This window comes from Suncus etruscus, chromosome 15, assembly GCF_024139225.1.
Source record: "Suncus etruscus isolate mSunEtr1 chromosome 15, mSunEtr1.pri.cur, whole genome shotgun sequence".
Taxonomy (NCBI): Eukaryota; Metazoa; Chordata; class Mammalia; order Eulipotyphla; family Soricidae; genus Suncus; species Suncus etruscus.
The window spans coordinates 35,603,596-35,623,059 of record NC_064862.1 but is presented as its reverse complement, the minus strand read 5'-3'; the positions used below and the strand labels follow the sequence as shown (position 1 = coordinate 35,623,059).

Genomic DNA, 19,464 nt, shown 5'->3' with positions numbered 1-19,464 from the left:
TTCGAATCAAGGCATCCCATATGGTCCCCTGAACGCAGCAGGGTGTGACCCCTGCCCCAAAAAAGAAAGAATTAATGAACTGGAAGACAAATTCGAAGACATTTATATATAGCACATAGTTAGAAAAAAGAAAAAATAGCAGAGTCTATGGGGTCTTGAAGCTTGCAGTTTCGCACAAGAAATCATACAGTCATGTGAAAAGGTTCAGTTAGGCCAGAAGTTGTCAAGCAGCTTCGTGGATTTTACTGAGTCAGCTAAGCTTCTCTTTTCTGCTGCTTTCCTCATGACTTTTTTTGGCCCAGTGATGTGGAGTCAGCCAAGTGGTTCCAGGGATGGAATCTGGTCAGGTGCATGTGCTGATATGTGCAAGAATCAAGATCTCTACCGTATTTGCTGGCATATAAGACGACTTTTGAAACAAAAAAAAAGTCAACCAAAAATCGGGAGTCGACTTATACACCGAGTATATCCTGAAAAAAATTTCAATATGCCACTAAATAAAAATCATCTGGATATTGCCACGAAATGAATTTTCCAACTAGATCCTGCAACAATCATTGCAAGGCTGCTCGAACCGCCTCTCTAACTCGGCCAATCCAAGCAGGCTTTTGATGCATGTAAATTAGACAATGTTCTGTACCGAATCTACACTGTCAAAAGCCTGCTCAAATGGGCCAGAGTCAGAGAGGAAGTCTATAACATTATACCCTTTGAACCTTTACTTGGTGTGATTGGCTCACTGTGGTAATACAGTTGCAGCACAGGAACGTTCTGTCTTATACAGCAAATATAGGCCTAAACCTATGTTTTAACTGTAAAATTAGGGGGTCGTCTTATACGACCAGTCGTCTTATATGCCGGCAAATACGGTATTAAAGAGGACGGACTTTGACAACCAAGACTGAACAGCATAAAGAAAGACCTTGAGACTTGACAACTGGGGCCGGGAAGGTGGCGCTAGAGGTAAGGTGTCTGCCTTGCAAGCAGTAGCGTAGGACAGACCGCGGTTCAATCCCCTGGCGTCCCATATGGTTCCCCCCCACCCACCCAAGCCAGGGGCAATTTCTGAGCGCATAGCCAGGAGTAACCCCTGAGCATCAAATGGGTGTGGCCCAAAAAAAAAAAAAAAAAAAAAGCAGACTTGACAACTAACATGTCCGGAGCCTATAGTTGGTCTTATGACAGTATGCTCCAAGGCTAGAAACACCCTGTTTCTCTTAGGTCAAGGGTGTTGTTCTCCTACTGTTCCTTTCTCATTTTCCCAATATTTACTGCACCCATGCAAAAAAGAAAAATATTGCCACATCTGCCCCCTCCCATTATCTTAGCTTTGAGCTGCTGAGATGTTTACCTGTGGCAGGTTTATTCCAGGAACTAAACAGGGATTTAACTCAGTACTCCAGTCTCCCCAATTGGGAGGAAATCCCCACTGGTTCTCTCTGGGATTTCCACTCTGGTTCTTCAAGACTATATGTTTCTACCTGGAAGATTTTTACCCTTAACACAGAACATTCATTGGGTGTTGCCTTCTGGCTACAGAAATACATACAAGCCTTCTGGCACTTCCAAAATGGAAACTTGATCAACGTTATTCCCTTCTTCAAAGGGTTTCACTCTAACCTTTAACCTCTAACCTCCTACAGTTTCTCTCTGTATTCTCTCTGTATTTCCATTCCTTTAGATTTTTCTGCCTACCACTGTAATTAATCTCTGTTTCTGATAGATGTGCTGTTGTGGAATAAGCTGTTCCACTCTAACTGGAAGCGAAGGGAGAGTCTGCTCATTTTCAAACTCATTGCCGCTGAGTTTGTACTTTTTTCCCTACCAAAAAATCACTGATGGAATCCTTATGACCAAGAGAACTTCAATAGTTCTGAATTTCCCAGATCAATATGGAGCCTTTGGTTTGTTCTCCTACTGTTCCTTGAAATGCTCTTCTCTACTGGCCCAGAGATGAATACAGGGGCAGACCCAGTTCAATCTGATGATTGAAAAATCTGATGATTGAACTCTGAGGAATAACCCCTGAACATATAGCCTGGGGTAGCCCATGAGCACCTCCACATGGGGTCCAAGTCCCTTCGCAAAGAAGGTGCTTTTTGGTGTTTGTGAATCATCAGTGTCCCAACTTTCTTCTTGACTATTCTGTAGTACCTTTTTCATTGGCATTCATCTCCTTAAAATCATGTTGTCACTGTTAATCTTTGCAGACCTTTTTTATTATGTACATAAACACATGGCAAATGTTCTGTGTACATAAACACATGTGAACATAAACACATTCATGTATATAAATCTATATATGTGTACAGATTGTTCCTATTTTTAAAATGTGGATTATGAACATAATTGATGTTACCTGTAGCCTGTTTTTCTATTCTTCTCTTACCATCTATGTAGCACCAAGTAAAACCTCTTCCATGGAGGGAAGTTCTCAGTAAATATTTGAATGGTCAGACTAACTGGTTTATACCAATATGGCAGGATAGTGGTCCTTGGAAAGAAACAGAAACGCTGAAAGGAATTGTACATGTGTTCCATTTGATTTTGAATATTTCTAGAATGTATCTTAATATAAGGTGAGCATATGGAACTGGAAAAGAGTATTCACATAATATTGTACTAATGGATTCTGTAAGATTAGGAAGTAAAATCAGCAGGGAGACTGAGTCAAGACCTAGGATCAAGGGGATCTAGGTGGAACTGAAGGGGATGAAAGCTTTAGGAGGTGTAGGGTAAATGAGTTTGAGCAAATTGGACAAGAAAAATGGGACTGGACTCACCGTTTTTGTTTTGTTTTTTGTTTTTGTTTTTTGCTTTGTTTTTTTTGTTTGTTTGTTTTGGGCCACACCCGTGATACTCAAGGGTTACTCCTGGCTATGTGCTCAGAAATCACTCCTGGCTTGGGTGCGGTGCCAGGGGATCAAACTGTAGTCTGTCCTAGGTCACTGTGTGCAAAGCAAACGCCCAACCACTTGCGTCACCGCTTTGGTCCCTGGACTCACTGTTTTTGACAATAGAAGTTTCCTGTGCATGTGTAAGGAAAAAGAACAAATTGAAAAGGGAAAAAATAGTTTGTCTAAAATAGAGTGAAAGACATAAGACAAGAGATCTTTCTGTCATTTTTTTTCCTTTTTTTTTTTCTTTTTTTCTTTTTTGGTTTCTGGGTCACATCCGGTGACCCACAGGGGTTACTCCTGGCTATGCGCTTAGAAATTGCTCCCAGCTTGGACCATATGGGACACTGGGGAATCGAACTGTAGTCTGTCCTAAGTTGGGTGCGTGCAAGGCAAACGCCCTACCTCTGTGCCACCGCTCCAGCCCCTCTGTTAGCTTTTATTTTAATTTTTTTCAATACCAGGGATCAAAGCCAGGACTTTATACTTGCAAAGACTGATGTATCACTGAGTTATAGCCCAAATTCTTTGAATTTTATGTATGTATGTATCTATGTATTTACTTCTTTATTAGGATACTCCAAAAGGATACTCCAAAGCAGTGCTTAGAAGCCCAAAAGCTCCACTACTAGAGATTCTAAGCTAGGCCTACATTTCAATATAGGAACCTGATGTTGGGTTCCTGTGATGCGGGGGATACTTAGGCTACAGTAATAATGATGGAGACCAGGGTCAAACCTGAATTGGCCGAATTCAAGGCAAGATCCTTAACCCCTCTGCTATCTATCATTCGATCCCCATCTGCCTGCACTCCCACAGCAAAGAAGCATCTCCTCAGTATTCGGCCATTGTCCCCATCCTCCTTTCCCCTCCCCGACCAGCTGACTTAATAGTTGTCAGGCCCCATCCTTAGGTCACAAAACAGACCCCAGAGTCTGTGCAGTCCCTGTGGTCCGCTTTCATTTAGAGGTCAGACCTGGGTTCGCTGCTTAGCCATGGAGGCTCTGCAGGGCCCTCTCCTACCCATTCTGAGGGGCTTTTACTATAGTCCCACCGCCTGCCTTTGGCTGGCTGTGGTGGGATTCATCTTCATCGCCCGGCTACTTTACAGCCAGGAGTTAACTGACACAAAGGACCAACGTCCAGCCAAAGGGCGCGAGAAGCTGCTGGCAGAAGGAACTGTGGTGAGCTGCGGGGAAGTTACGAGTGGAAGGCAGGGACTCCTGGGGAACCAACGGAAAAGCATGAGAAGGCAACAGACTGCGCTCAGAAAGCAGGCGACGGAGCTGCAGCTCAAAAGAAACAACTTAGGAGCTGAGCTGCAGCGTGTAGAGGAAGACCTGGACCGTGTAACACATGTCCCTGCAGGCAGGAGAGAAAAGGTGGGAAAAAAAAATCACCAACCTGCAGATGTTCCTACCTTTGAGGATAAGGCCACTTAGCACTCCCACAACTTCTGTCAGTATTGGGAGAAAGAAATAACCAACAAAGTGGCCGTGGCCCATTCTCTGCGCCAGGAACTCCTTGCCGCAACCAGAGGCAGCAAGCAGGTCTGGACGGCTGCTGTCCAGGCCAAGAGGTAGCTGGAGAGGATCCAAGCCGACATCCACCTCCACCGGGAGGTGCTGGCTGACCTCGAGACCCAATGGACTTCTTGCCCACGGGGTTACTGAGTTCTCTGCTCCATCGTCACCCCCGAAGCTGCTACCCTCGAGAGCCCAACAGCCTTCTCTTGGATGGTTTACTCACTCACGGTCCGAGCCAGCCTTGCACGAGACACCCCAAAGCCCACCACACAACCTCTGCGTGTGCTACCTACCCAACGGTCTTCCCCTGGACGGATTGTTCCCGCACTGATCTTCTGCCCTTGCCAGCAGTGCACGTAGACTCCCCAAACCTCACCACGTAGCCTCTGCGTGTGCTGCCCGTTCAGGAAATTTTGACTTATCTTTTTAGTTTAACCTCTGATACTTTATTATAGAAAATAGGTCAAATAACGTTCAGTTTTTTATTACAAATCGTGTTTCATTTAACGTCGGAAGGAAAATTAAGCTCCAACGGTTAGATTCCTTTCAAATATAAAATAATTTGTAATTTCATAAATGTTTGGATTTATATTTTTATTAGGTGACCTGAAAAGACCGAAATAAGCTATCGGCCCTCACTCTAAAGATGTTTGTTTATATGGGAAATATTTAATAAGATATTTAATAAGATATTTGATAAGGGGAAATATTTAACTGTAAAAATTATCTAAACTAAGTGATCAAACATATTCTTTTAAATAACTGCAGCCCTTAGAATTTCTGATGTCATGAAAGACCAAATGTATTATGAATTTCATCAAACTTTAAGTGAAAAAAGAATGGTTGTCCTCAAGATGACATACTCAAGTTGAGTATGTCCTGGGTAGCAATAGCCCCATTTTATAGAGAGGGAAACAGAGACTCAGAGAAGCAAAAAGACTCTGCACAGGCAGGAAGGCCCTGCCAATGGAAGGGGCACAACAGAGTCAGGGTAGTTTCCCTGGCTAGACCTGGGGAGGCGGGGAGGGGCTCACCATTTTGATGGGCCTCAGGGAGCTGAGGGAGTCGGTCCTCCGGCTGCTGGTCCAGGCGTTTCAGCAAGGGAACTCGCCCTTTCCCTTGCACAAACTGCTCCTCCTTGCAGTTGGCTTATTCAGAGCCTACCCAGCTGCAATGGAGAGGAAGAAAGGGAGAGAGGGAAGGAGAGAGGGAGGGAGAGCACAGTGAACAGAGACAGGGAGGGAGGAGGGCATGTGGACAGGTGGGGGACAGGTTCAGTGCAGCCTCCTTTGGTGGGGGTGCTGAGCTACTAGCCCCCCTTCATTCATCCTGGTCTTGATCACATATACATACAGGCTCACAAACTCACACTTCACACACACACGCAAACACACATGCACACAACTGAACAGATTCATAAACTTTCACATGCACTCCTAGATTCTCTCAATCTCTCTTCCATCCCTTCCGCTCCCTCCCTCCCCCTCCCTCCCTCCCTCTCTCTCTCTCTCTCTCTCTCTCTCTCTCTCTCACACACACACACACACACACACACACACACACACACACACACACACACACGCAGCAGCAGCAGCAGCAGCAGCAGCCAGAAATGAGACACCACCACCCCCCACTCATGGGCCGGCCTGCACCAAGATGGATCCCGCCTTCTCTACACCTATCTCCTTCAGGCTGGGGCAGGACCCGCTGAATTCCTGCAAGCAACCCTGGAAATTCTCCTGTTCAAAGATGATGATCTGCAAAGGGGAGTGGGGGACCCCATCATGGTGGGGCGAGTGCAGGGAGTGCTCAGAGTGCCTCAGAAGAGGCTGGCAGGGTCCACTCAGAGCCCGGCCCTGTGGTGAACCAGCTAGAGCTCGTGTTTTGCCTCCACGAGCCTCAGTTTTTCCTTTTGTAAAGTGGAAACAAAAGACAGAACCCAGCTCCTCATTATGTGAGGCCTGAGAGCAGGGGGTGCAGTGAGTTTCACAGTGTTTGCTCTGGTGTGGGGGTCACAGCACCAATGGAGGCTCTGGCTGCAGGTCCCGAGCATTCACGGCCCAGCTCGGCCCATGCTGTCTCCGGAGATCAGGACTTTGCCATCTCCATGGCACCAGGATCTTGATAAACGAGGCTCTGTGGCAGGCAGCGTGTGCCCAGAATCTAGCAGAATCTTGTCCCCTGAGCTCCCTGAGAACCCCTTATCTGACTGTTCTTGCTTTGCAGCTCTGCAAGTCACAGGTCTACTTCTTGGTTTAATTGTTTGCCTCTTACAAACAAGCCCTCTAGAGGCAGGACCCCTGCATTAGTTTCAGCATCCTGGCTGGGCCATCCCTCATGAGAGACCAAAGGACCCAGCCAGGCTCTGTTCAAAGCCAGAGCCCTCTGCAGCGGTGGTGAGTTAAGATTGGAAGCAGATTGCAGGTGCCCAGTGCTTCTGCCAGGGTGTTAAGTCTGGAGGGAGATGACCTGGTGAGGCCATTCAGATCAGCCTGGTAACTGGGGCTTCCTCACCCTGACCCTCACCTGCTGGCCCATCCTTTGACTCTCCAGCTCCAAAAGGAAAAAAGTGAGGCTCAGAGAGGACACACACAGGTCACGTGGCCAGAGAGAAGCCAGGAGTAACCTTCACCTCCCATCCGCAAGGCCCTCCTGGAACTACCCCAGACTTGGGGAGCACCAAGGCCCCTGGGTTTGTGGGGAAGGTGTAGGCAGGAAACTCAAGTCTCCAAGACCCAAAGCTGTCACCAAGATTCCAGACCTGCAGGCTGTGGGCGGGAGCCTGCTAGGGGTCTGTGGGAAAACTGAAGCCTAGCATCCGACAGGGGCACCGCAGAATGGGGAGAGACCAACCCCAGAGCACAGAGAGGACCCACCTTGGGGCTGTGAAGTTACCCCTTGCCTGCAGGATTCTGGTGATTGGAGGCCATGGTTGAAGGCTCTTGAAGACAACACGAGGCAGCAGTGAGGTTGGGGTGCTGGATCCTCTCTCTAGGGATGGTCTCTGAGCATATACTGTTTTTCATCTCCCAGTTTTAAGGTGTCTTAGAGCTGGGAGCTTGGCAAGGAGGGGCCTAAACTTTAGCCTTTACTTCATTTCTTTGTGTCTAGCTTAGCTCCACGGGGCAAGAAGGCTCATGAAAAAGTGGGGACATGACACGGCTTAAGGGGAGGAGTCCATGGGGATCTCTCCTCCTCAGATCCAGACAGCCGGGGGTCTGAGGGATGTGGGCCTGTAGGCTTTACACACAGCCTCCTGGTGGAAGGGAAACTGGAGCAAAGACAGCAGTGCTCACTGGCCTGCGAGGCTCCGGGGTCAGCCCTCTCCAAGTCTCCTGTTCCAGTGCACCCCTCACTGCTTCTCTGGGGCATCCCAATTACCAGGAATGTGCTGCCACCCAGGTTGCATCCCTCCTATGCCAGCCTCCACTCGTGCCATCTGCCTGGGAATCTCAGTACAGGAAGTCAGGCTGGGAGATGGATGGACCAGGCCTGGGACGGCAGCTAAGGAGTTACTGAGAAGTCGGAAAAGTCTAGAAAAAGATCCAGCTCTTCTCCCTTCCCAGCCATGGGTGAGGGACTTGCCTCCTCCCCCAGAGAAGACAGCACCCACGCAGGAGGCTCGGCTGGATGTGGCCCCCAGAAGGCAGAGGTTGGTTGGGAAGTGGCTTGAAAAGCTGACCCACGGGCCCGGAGAGATAGTACAGCGGTGTTTGCCTTGCAAGCAGCCAATCCAGGACCAAAGGTGGTTGGTTCGAATCCCGGTGTCCCATATGGTCCCCCGTGCCTGCCAGGAGCTATTTCTGAACAGACAGACAGGAGTAACCCCTGAGCACCGCCGGGTGTGACCCAAAAACCAAAAACCAAAAAAAAAAAAAAAAAAAGCTGACCCACTCTTTTCTCTCAAGAAAGTAGCCCCGTGGGTCCCTGAGGAGCTAGAGTGTGGGTCCCCCTTCCTGGGTTGAGGGAGGCTGAGCCAGTAGCTACTTGTTCAGGAACTGGCTCTGACACTAACCAGCATCCTCTCTCTGCCTCAGTTTCCTGTTCTGTCAGCTGGCACCAGCATGAACCCGAGAGTTATCTATAGGCCAGAGGTGACCATTCAACTACCAGGGAATTGCAACATCAGCCCTTGGCATCGGTTCTAGAACATGCCCAGCGCTGAAGGTCTGATGAGGGGGATTTGCACGACTTTAAAACCTTTGAACTCTGTAAGTGTACCTATCTGAGACCCACCCATTTTGGGGAGGGGTCTTGGGAACCGGATATTAGGTGTGACCTTACCTGCAAGACCCCGCCCATTCCTGGGAGGGGTCTTGGAAAAGTTAGAAAAGCCTTGGACCGAGGGGATTCGGGCCCCTTTCGGCCCTGCTGAGCTCTCTGGCTTTAGGGTTTCTGCCTCTTTTGGTCTTGGACCAGGATGGAGGCCAAAGGGAAGATGGCTGAAAGGGTTAAGACGCAGGGTAGCCTAGAATGGCTGAATGCTTAAAAGGTTATGAGATAGGCCACACACATGTGGTGAATAGAGCATGAATAAAGTTAATGCTTCCTGATGCCTGTCTCTGGATGAGTCTGATTTCCGCCTTTCACCTGGGCCTGGGACTCGCCGGCTGGATGGAGTTGCGGAGCCACGTGGCCTGGGATGGCAGAGAGAAATCTATCGCCATCCACCGCCATCCAGTCCCATCGTTAATTATTTAATGCAACAGAACTCATGTGTGGTTGGAGCCCCCCAGGAAGCCAGAGCTGGCCCCAGGATGCCCCAGCATATATACAACCAGGCATGGAAGCAGCTTTGTCCATTCACAGAAGGCTGACCCACCCCCTCCTGGTTACTGGTCCTTCTAGATGCTCTCGATTCCCCCCCCACCTCCACCCCATCACTGGTGCCACCAGGAAGCTGACGTTTGTTTAGTAAAACTCAAGAGCAATGCCCAAGTGCCCACTCAGTGCTCACAGGTGAGTACTGTGGGCACTGTTCACATCATTCATCTCTAAGCTCCATCATGAAGGTCTCACCTACCCTCTCCCCATTTTACAGAGAGGAAAACTGAGGCATGGAACACTGATTCTGTTACCCACAGTTGCTTTGTCAGAACAGTCTCAGAGTAGAGGAAAAGGCAAAGCCAGTAAGAAAGGGAGACTCACCAGTGACGCCAGCCTCCGCTGAAGGGCAGAGGGTGGCATTTTTATCTTCTCTGGGACCACTGGCGCCAAGTGGGGTGAGGGCCAGTCCCTGTGCAAATCAGGGGGAGAATGCGTTATTAGCATGCCCGCACCTCGCTCAGCAAATGCTCCCAGATATTGCGTCTCTGCACAATAATGGAATTAAGCGTCCACATTCAGTGAGCCCGGAGACTGCACTGGGACTTGCCCATTTTGCAAGCATCAGATGGCTGACTGTCAGAACCTGGGCATGTGGGGTTCACTGTGGGGCTTAACCAAGTTCTGGGGGAAACAGCAGACGGAGGCAAATCTTAGCAGCCCAGGGGCGGGGGGGGGGGGGGGGGGAGGTGGGACACAAAGGTCTGGCCCCGGGTCTGCCAGCCAGCAGGCGGCCATTTAGTCTGCACACTTCCTTAGCTCGGCCATCCAGGGAACCAGCCAGGCAGTAGTGGCCTTTCACAAGCCCTGTCGGCGCAAGGAAGCACTGACAGCAGGTGCCAGCCCTCAACTCACCTCTGGCTCCCCCGGGTACCACCGCAAGCAGAAAGGCTTAGGCCTGCCTTGCCCCCTGGTGGCCATGGAGGGAAACGCCTCTAGGAACCTCAATTCGTGCAGGAATTGTGAAGGAAGAGCCATTTGGAAACCAGGACATATGAAAGGGGGCCAAGACGGACTGTAGGGAAGTTTGTTTGGTTTTTGAGCCCCACCCAGCGGTGATTTGGGGTTACTCCTGGCTCTGTGCTTAGAAATCACCCCTGGCAGGCTCAGGGGACTATATGGGATGCCTGGAATCGAACCGGGGTCCGTCCTATGTTGGCAGCGTGCAAGGCAAATGCTTTACCACGGTGCTATCGCTCTGGCCCCTTCTCAAGGTGCTTTTAAGTTCAAACACCATCTTACACTTCTGGGTGGTTGAAATTCACCTTTCCTGTGCCCAGAGAGGAGAGAGATGCCAAGGCAGAGAAAGGTTTTGCTTCTTAATCTACTTTGAAGCACAAACTATCTTAGTAGGAGTTTTGGGGAACCAACTGTTCTGGTCTTTTCACAGATGGCTCAGAGACGGTGTCATGTTTCCCAGTGCTGGGATTCAGTAAGTCAACTGGCTCTTTTCTTCCTCTCACTGGCGTGGGTGGAGCAAAGCCCGGGCCTGACCAGAGGTACCAGGAAGGGCTGGCAGTGGCAACCCCTTTGAGCAGGAAGCATGCCCTGGGAATGGCACAGGCCCCCGAGGGATCACCAGAACACAGCAGGGAGGAAGCTGAGGACCAAGCAGAGGCCAGGCTAGCAGTGTCTGCCCTGAGCCAGATCCTGAGCTGCATCTCTAACCCAGTGTCTTCTAATTTCATTCAATTGTCCAGGGGCAGAGCGATACAGTCCAGCTGGGAGGGCCTTTGCCTTGCACGTGGCTGGCCTGGGTTTAGTCCCCGATACCCCATATGGTTCTTTGAGCCTACCAGGTGTGATCCCTGAGTGCAGAGCCAGGAGCACACAGCTGGGTGAAGCCCAAAAACAGAGAGAGAGATTAGCAGATAAAGCTACCTCCTCTTCTAACCTTTATTTTGGAAGGTGTCTCTTTAGAGGTGCTGGGGACTTGGGATACTGAATTGCTTCAGCCTCCCAACCCATGCTTGCAAGGAGAGAAACTGTAACCCCAGTTTGGGAAAGGGTGTCCAGAGAGGTGCAGTCACTGGCCTGGAGTCACAGGGAAGAGAGGATAGTAGGGGAGGTCCTGCTCCAGGCCCAGCTCTCAGCCCCATGGGGGATCCGCAGAACCATGACCCCACGAGGAGAAAGGAGGGTGAGTATTTCTGGTGTCCGAGCTGTGCTCTGAGGAATGCTGGAGTGAAGGAAATGGGGAAAGGGTTAAGGGGGCTTGGCCAAGGACCCATTTTACTCCTGACACCTGATTTGGGAGAAAACCCTAGAGTGAGCCCGGTGCCAGCTGCCCAACCTTGCTGGAGGGGTGGAAGGACTGTGGGTTGGGGAACAGTTTTCTTGGGCTGGGAGCAGGAGGGTCTGGCTGGTCCTGGGTGGGAAACACATTCCTTATTGGAGCCTCCCAGCAAAGCTCAGACTGATGGCTTGCTGTGAGGGTCAAACAGAAGCTGCAGTGCTATTTAGGGAACCAGAACCACACCCTGTGCTGCTTGGGAAATGACTCTGGGTCAAGTGTTCACCCTAACTTCAGGACTATCCAGCCCCAGAAATGGGGAGCTTTCAGCTAAGCACTCAGAGTCATTGAGGGGGGTCCCATGCTGAGCCTGCTTACAAGACCACGAACTGGGTTCACCAGGCAGGGCCACAAGAAGTGGGTGTCACCGGCCTGGCAGCTGCCACCTACTAGGGCTATCAGTGGGGGCATGGTTGGGGATGACCCCTGGCATGGCTTCCTCCCCTCATATGTCAGGATTACAGGGGACTGCTCTGTGCTTGTACCATCAGGCACCCCGATTCCCAATACTCGAGCTGAGCACTGTTACTGTTTCTGTGGGGAGATGGTTTCTGCATCTTAGTCTCTACCTCAAGGTGCTGGGGCAACCCTGTTCTCTGGTGGTTACTAAGACTGTCTCCCATTCTTGCCACCCCACTTTTCTGAACCCCCATTGTGGACAACCATCCAGAAGCTCCCACAGCTGAGGAGAGTCAAGATGAGGGTTCCAATCCCTCTCTGGGAGTCCCCATCCAATCCTCCCACCCTGTGATGGCAGTTCCGAGGTGTCACAGCTTTCTTTATTGACCTGCTACTTTTGGTAGCTTGACACGCACCTTTTCTGTCCACACCAAGGGCAGTCTGGGAGGGCCAGGCCTGATCCATAGCTCCCGTGCGTGGGGGAAATCTCTGCTGATCACAACCTGAACTCTTGGAAGTGCAGGGCACCTCCATTGGCTTGACTGTAGGGTTTTGCTTTCTTGAAGGAATTCTCTGGAACATCAGTGGGGCCCTTGTCGGGACTGGAGAGTGTGGCTTGCGTCCACCCTCTGCTCTGGCTCCAGGGTATGAGTCAGAGAAGGCAGCCAGGGACCAGGGGTACCAGATGGGACATGGCCCCATTCCCCAGGTCACTCCTTGGTGCCTCCTAGGAAGTGGGGGTGGGGAGGAGGGAGATTTGGGACATTGGTGATGGGAAAGTCGCACTAGTGAAGGGGGTTGTTCTTTATATGACTGAAACTATAATCATATTTGTAATCAAGGTGTTTAAATAAAGATATAAAAAAGATTAGGTTGGAGACTTGGTACTATGATAATCCTAGTTCTTGCCACAAATAAATAAACATTTTTATTTGAAGTAAAAACAGGTTTGATGGCATTGCTTTTTTATTATTTTGTATTTGTAGAAAAATAGTTTAAAATTTTGACAGTATTCTTTGATAGGCAAAATGCACCACTTCTATTCCTTTAGTTAAAATAATAGCTCCCTAGTTTCACATAAAGTTGGCACAAAATTTGTCCTTGCTAATGCAAAAATTATGATACAAAATCACAACATTCAATTTTCTGCTTTTTCCACTCCTGCTTCATAAAAAGTGAATTGTTTAGACATATATTTATTTATATTTATATTTATATTTATTTAAATATATTTATTTCCAGTGAGAATAGGCTTTAGGGCACATGATTGCCTGAACAAAATGCTAGCTCTACTAATTCCACGTAAGTTATTATATTTTCCACATCTGTTCTTGTCTTTCCTCTGAAACATTCATCCAAGAAAACACACCATTAACTGAAAGAACCAGGATTGTGGGGAGACATTTTCTTGACAAATGCATTGAGAGTTGATTTGTTGTAATTAGAGAGCCTCAGGAGCTTGAGGGGAGAAACTCAAGCCAACTCTGCCTCTCTGCAGATATATTCTCCCCAGGCCCTCTCCCACTCTCCGGGACACTTCCTCAGAGAAAAACCACGTGACCTGGGGTCGGTGAGGTGGCGCTAGAGGTAAGGTGTCTGCCTTGCAAGTGCTAGCCAAGGAAGGACCGCAGATCAATCCCCTAGCGTCCCATATGGTCCCCCCAAGCCAGCGGCAATTTTTGAGCGCTTAGCCAGGAGTAACCCCTGAGCATCAAACAGGTCTGGCCTCAAAAACCAATAATAATAATAATAATAATAATAATAATAATAATAATAATAATAACCACGTGACCCTGTCATCACAATTATCAATACAGTTTTTAATGCCAAATATCTGAGTGTCTTTAAAATGCAGCACAACACTTCTAAAGACAAATAGGAAAGTTGTTTTATCTGACATTTCCATTATAGCTGCTCTTAATGGATTCTAGGCATCATACATATAGGTGGGTAGCTAATTTTTGCTTAAAAAATCATGATGTAAAGCCTCCAAGCTGTCTTTTTCTATGTGATGCCCCATCCATCGAACATGCAATACAATATTTTTTTCAGAAATGGGATTTGATCTGTGGCTATCTACAATATCAAGTATGGACTCTATTTTTCTAACTTTTATCTTATACTGTTGAGAAAGAGTCATTTCTCATAGCTTTCTGACATATTGTAGGATTTCCTACTTTTCAAAGTTGAATTTAAATGGAAGATATTAATTTTAAAAAAGTACAAAAAAAGAATAAAATTGGGGCCGGGTAGGTGGCGCTGGAGGTAAGGTGTCTGCCTTGCAAGCGCTAGCCAAGGAAGGACCGCGGTTCGATCCCCCGGCGTCCCATATGGTCCCCCCAAGCCAGGGGCGATTTCTGAGCACATAGCCAGGAGTAACCCCTGAGCGTCAAACGGGTGTGGCCCAAAAACCAAAAAAAAAAAAAAAAAAAAGAATAAAATAGTTCTAGTAGGGGCCAGAGGTAAGGCATTTGCCTTACATGCAGAAGGATGGTGGTTCGAATCCCGGCATCCCATGTGGTCCCCTGAGCCTGCCAGGATCGATTCTGAGCGTAGAGCCAGGAGTAACCACTGAGCACCACCAGGTGTGACCCCCAAAAAAAAATAGTTCTAGTAGTAATAGTAACTATCATTTACTGATACATACTTAAATCAATATTAAAAAAAGAACTGAGGATAAAAAGAGTTAACTAGGGAGAAATAATAAATCAGGGGTGACTGAATGAAAACAATAGAAAAGGATTTGTAAAGTGGTATGTTGGGGAGGGGAAGAAAAAAAGGACTATATACAACAGAAGGAATGGCTATAAATAACATAGACATTATGTACAATATAAATGGATATTAAACAGACATATAGGTGGCCTCCAATGCACACATAGATGGACAAAGAAGACTAATCCATATAAGTTGCCTTTGAAAAACAGAACCAGGTGGAACAGGTCAAAATATAAAGTGCTTCAACATATAAAGCTGACATGTCAGGTGGGAAAGTTTTCCAATTCCATGGAGTAATCACCATTGTTGGAGGGGGATTTTGCTGAAAAAGGCTTCGTGGTCTAGAAAGAGTACAGAACATTCCCAAAACAATGATTTTTCAAGTCTAGGATACCTAGTAATATGTTATTGAGCACTGTAAAAAAGAGTCTACACCTAGGAGTATAGTATCACATGTTTTGAACATCCAGGTTTCTTTCCTGAAGGCAAATTGAGAACAAAGGCATAAGATATAGTAGAAAACTAGCATGCCTTAAAAATAAATTGCAAAAACATACTCAATGACTGAGCACTGTAGCAAGAGTCCATGGCATTCAGATTATCTAAGGATATTTGTGGAGAGAGACATTAGATCATACAAGCAGGCATAATCAAATGGTAAATGAGTAAAATGTTAAGACATCATAAAGAGAGGCCGTAGAGATAGCACGGTGTTAGGGCATTTGTCTTGCAAGCAGCGGATCCAGGACGGATGGTTGTTTGTATCCCGGCATCCCACATGGTCTCCTGTCCCTGCCTGGAAAGATTTCTGAGCATTAAGCCAGGAGTAATCCCTGAGTGCCACCAGGTGTGATCCCAAAAAAGAAAACAAAAATAAAAGATGAACATAATGAGTGAGCACTATATTAGGAGTCCAACAGACTATATCACTGTAATGTGAAACCAACACATCCAAACTATATCTCTAAGGATCACTTTGAACAAAATACATTAAAATATTATTATAAACAAAGTAGAAATTAAGACACTAAAACATTCTAATAGTGAGCACTATAGTGGGAGTCCATGGCTTCCAAACACATCCTGCAGTTGCTTCTGTTGGCAAAAACACTAGAACGTTATTATAGATATCTATAAAGAACATTTTAGTTGAACACCCGCTTGATCTAAACAGCTGTATCTGTTGCAGCAGGTCTTTTTGAAGTATAAAAGATATGAATATAAGCTGCTGAAGATTTCACAGATCAATTGGAGATTTAAATTTCTCGATCATCAAACTTAAACCAACGTTGTCTTGCCACGTTTATACAATAGGCTGTGCTATTTTCTGTTTCCGCATAGTGGTTCGAAACAGAGAATAAGTTGTATCTTCAGAGTATCCTTCCAGTCCATAGTGAATTGTGAGGAGTCAAGGTTTTTTAAAGGAAAGCCCACATAGGTCTGTAGTTTTGTCATCTGCTTGCCATCATAGGAGATGCATTTCAGATGTCTTAAGAGCACAGGTAGTAATTTCTAAATTTCTGTCCTTTTTAAAGAATCCTTCTGTATCTGAGTGGCTGAAATCAAGCCTATTATTGTCTCTCAGTTCTTCTTTAAAAAGTAATTTAAGGTGATCTAGGAACATTCGTTTCTTTGTAGATGTCAAAGGCAAGAATAAAGGAATAAAGATCTCAACTGTCTGAGATTCTTGGTGGCAGAAGAAGCATTGAACTGTGGATTTGAACAGGCCTTGGAAAAGTGTAGCAATAACAGACTCATTAAACTGCTTATGTCTCTGCCAAGCTTGTTTGCAGCTCTTGAGTCAGCCAAATGATCACTATTTTCCTCTATATGTCTTTTTTGCTTATCAGCTTTGTTCAAGTCCTGATGAAGACCCTCTACCAGGAATAGAGGTAGTTTGTGTGGATCTTGTTGATTGTGCCCTGCAAACTGGTCCTTTAGCTTTCCAATGGTCATCTTAAAGACTTTTGGGTTGGGGCAGGAGTGATAGCACAGCGGTAAGGCGTTTGCCTTGTGTGCAGCTATCCTGAGATGGACCCAGGTTCGATCCCCGGCATCCCATATGGCCTCCCAAGTCTTCCAGGAGTGATTGCTGAGCACAGAACTGGAAGCAATTTCTGAGTGTCACTGGGTGTGGCCCAAAAACAAAGAAAAAAAGTATTTTGGGTTGATATACCTGTTGTCCTGCCCACAAGACTTTTATAATCTTACCAACTCTTCTGCCACTTTGCCTTTATGTCTCAAAGGGTTTGACCTGTTAATGACCTCCTTGTAATGGTTCTGGTAAAAGTAATAAGTCAAACTGGGAATATTATACATGCATTGTAATTATTGTGATCAGTATTCTGTATTTAGTCATCCTGGTTTTTGCACAGATCCAAGGATGGAGTGTCTTCTGATTACATCTCACCATTAGGTGAAGAGGTAGGACAATCTGCCCTTAGATCAAGTTGTTGTTTCCTTGTTGATAGGATGCCATATGAACCTACCCTGGGCAAGTTGGTACCTGAGTGGTATTATTGTCTCCCCAGGGGGGTAGAGTTTACTTCCTCCTGGTGCTGCTGCAGGGAACTTACCAGTTCTAAGGTTGAGATCTGGGGTTTGGGGTTGGGCGGTCGATGTTTGATCACATCTAAGGTCTAAGTCTGAATAGGGAAAATTTTATCCTATTTCCCTATCCAGTATGTCACTTTCTGTGAGCTTCATTACTGTGAAAGCTCTAACAGTAATAGACTCATCCTCAGAACAGTCCAGTGATATGCAGGAGCAGCATTGACTGAGGGATCTTTGGATGTGAAAAAATGATCAGGGGTTCTGAATCCAGCTATAAACTTGAGTAATAAAACAGGAGACAGAACGTATGCAGAAGGTATTTTTGTATTGTGTTTTTGTGTTCCTAGGAGTGGTATGGCTGGATCATATGGGAGCTCAATTTTGGGGTTTTTTTCTATTTCTCTCTTTCACTATCATGGCATGATAGTTGTTAGTGCAATTATTTCTCTAACTGCGCTCACCATTCTTTGTGGTAAGCATCATATCATGGGTTGAGTCTCTATCATCTCTGGATATTGTTACCATACTGTCTTTTATTTTTCTTAAATACCACATATGAGTAAGACTATTCTATGTCTATCTCTTTCCCTCTGATTCCTCTCACTCAGCATGATAGTCTCCATGTCCATCCAAGTACAGGCAAATTTCATGACTTAATTTTTCCTAACAGCTGCATAGTATACCACAGTATATGTAGTACCACTGTACCACAGTTTCTTGAGCCACTCATCTGTTGTCTGGCAGCTGGGTTGTTTCCAGATTCTGACTATTGTAAATAGTGCTGCAATGAACATAGGAATGCAGAGGGCATTTTTATATTGTGTCTTTGTGTTCCTAGGATATATTTGTAGGAGTGGTATAGCTGGATCATCTGGGAGCTCAATTTCCATTTTTTTGAGTAATATCTGTATTGTTTTCCAGGAAGGTTGGACTAGACGTCATTCCCACCAGCAGTGAAAGACAGTTCCTTTCTCCCTGCATCCCCTTCAGCAATGATTGTTCTTGTTCTTTGTGATATGAGCCAGTCTTTGTGGCATGAGATGATAGCTCATTGTTGTTTGGATTTGCATCTCTTATAGTTTATTCTTAGATTTATATTCAGGGATCACTCTTGGCAGGGCTCAAGGAACCACATTAGGTACCAGAAATCAAAACTGGGTCTAATGTCTGCAAGGCAAACTCCCTACCTACTGAACTATCACTCCAGTCCCAGAAGGAGAAAATATTTTCAAGGATTTATTTTAAACTTTATTTTAAACTTGAAAGTTTAAAAAACTTGGAAGTTGAAAATCTATAAATCACAAGTCTTTCAGTTGTTCACTCGTACTAGAGTTGGACATTTCACCTCCATATATTTCCCTCAGTATCTCTTCATCTCTCCCTCACCCTCACTTACATGGTCAAATCTTCTTAAAGACTGTCTTTCCTTTCAGGAATTATCCTCCCAAATTTACAGTCCCAACTGGCACCCCCCTTTTTGTTTATACCCCTCATTCAACACTTCCCATAAACCAACATTGGTCACTGAAGGGTCAGGCTCTCAGAACTGCAGAGAAGAGGTTTAAAGGTCCCCGTTCCAAAGAGTTGGTTCTAATACCTGCCCCACCTGTCCTCGGTTGATTATTAACCCAGAGCTAATATAAGGTAAAGATTATTTATCCCTAGGATGAGGGAAAGTACCTGCCACCATGGCCAGTACATCAAGCCCTGACACCATGCCCGAGACCCCTGGTACACCTGAGATGTCAGAGCGTATACGAAACCCTGCAGACATTTCTGTCATTGTCATCTATTTCATTGTGTTGATGATTGTTGGATTATGGGTATGTAGAGACCCAGTGGGACTTTTTTTGATAAGCACAAGGATTTGGGGATAAAATATCATGGGGAAGGTGGAGCATGATGTGGAAAAGCTAAAAATCACTAATAGCCATGATGTGTCATTTCCGAATAATTTTGTTGTGTGACATAATGTCTACAGAGCTGATTTATCCTCCCACAAATCCCATCAATTTAAAGGAGAGATTTATTTGGTGTTCAGTTTCTAGTCCCTAGAATAATGAATAGAGATGTTAATGTTGTTAGTTTACTTCTGTCATTTCCCTTTGTTTCCTTCTACCGAAGAGAGCTGAAAACTTAATTTATTTTTTCTTTTTAATTCATGTAAGGCTACCAACTATCCCTAGAAGTCCTAGCTTTTATAAATTAAGGATGTATTTTCATAAATAAAATGATCAAAACTATCTGCTATGTT

At 46.2% G+C, this 19,464-nt stretch overlaps 1 protein-coding gene across 1 annotated transcript in view; it reads left to right on the top strand.

The window, feature by feature from the left end:
* The first annotated feature begins 18,898 nt into the window (after positions 1 to 18,898).
* LOC126030743 (solute carrier family 5 member 4) overlaps positions 18,899 to 19,464 on the top strand; it is a 44,127-nt gene continuing 43,561 nt past the window's right edge. The window contains exon 1 of the mRNA XM_049788993.1: positions 18,899 to 19,033. Within this exon, the coding sequence (XP_049644950.1) occupies positions 18,899 to 19,033 (135 nt within the window). The remainder of the gene's footprint in view (positions 19,034 to 19,464) is intronic.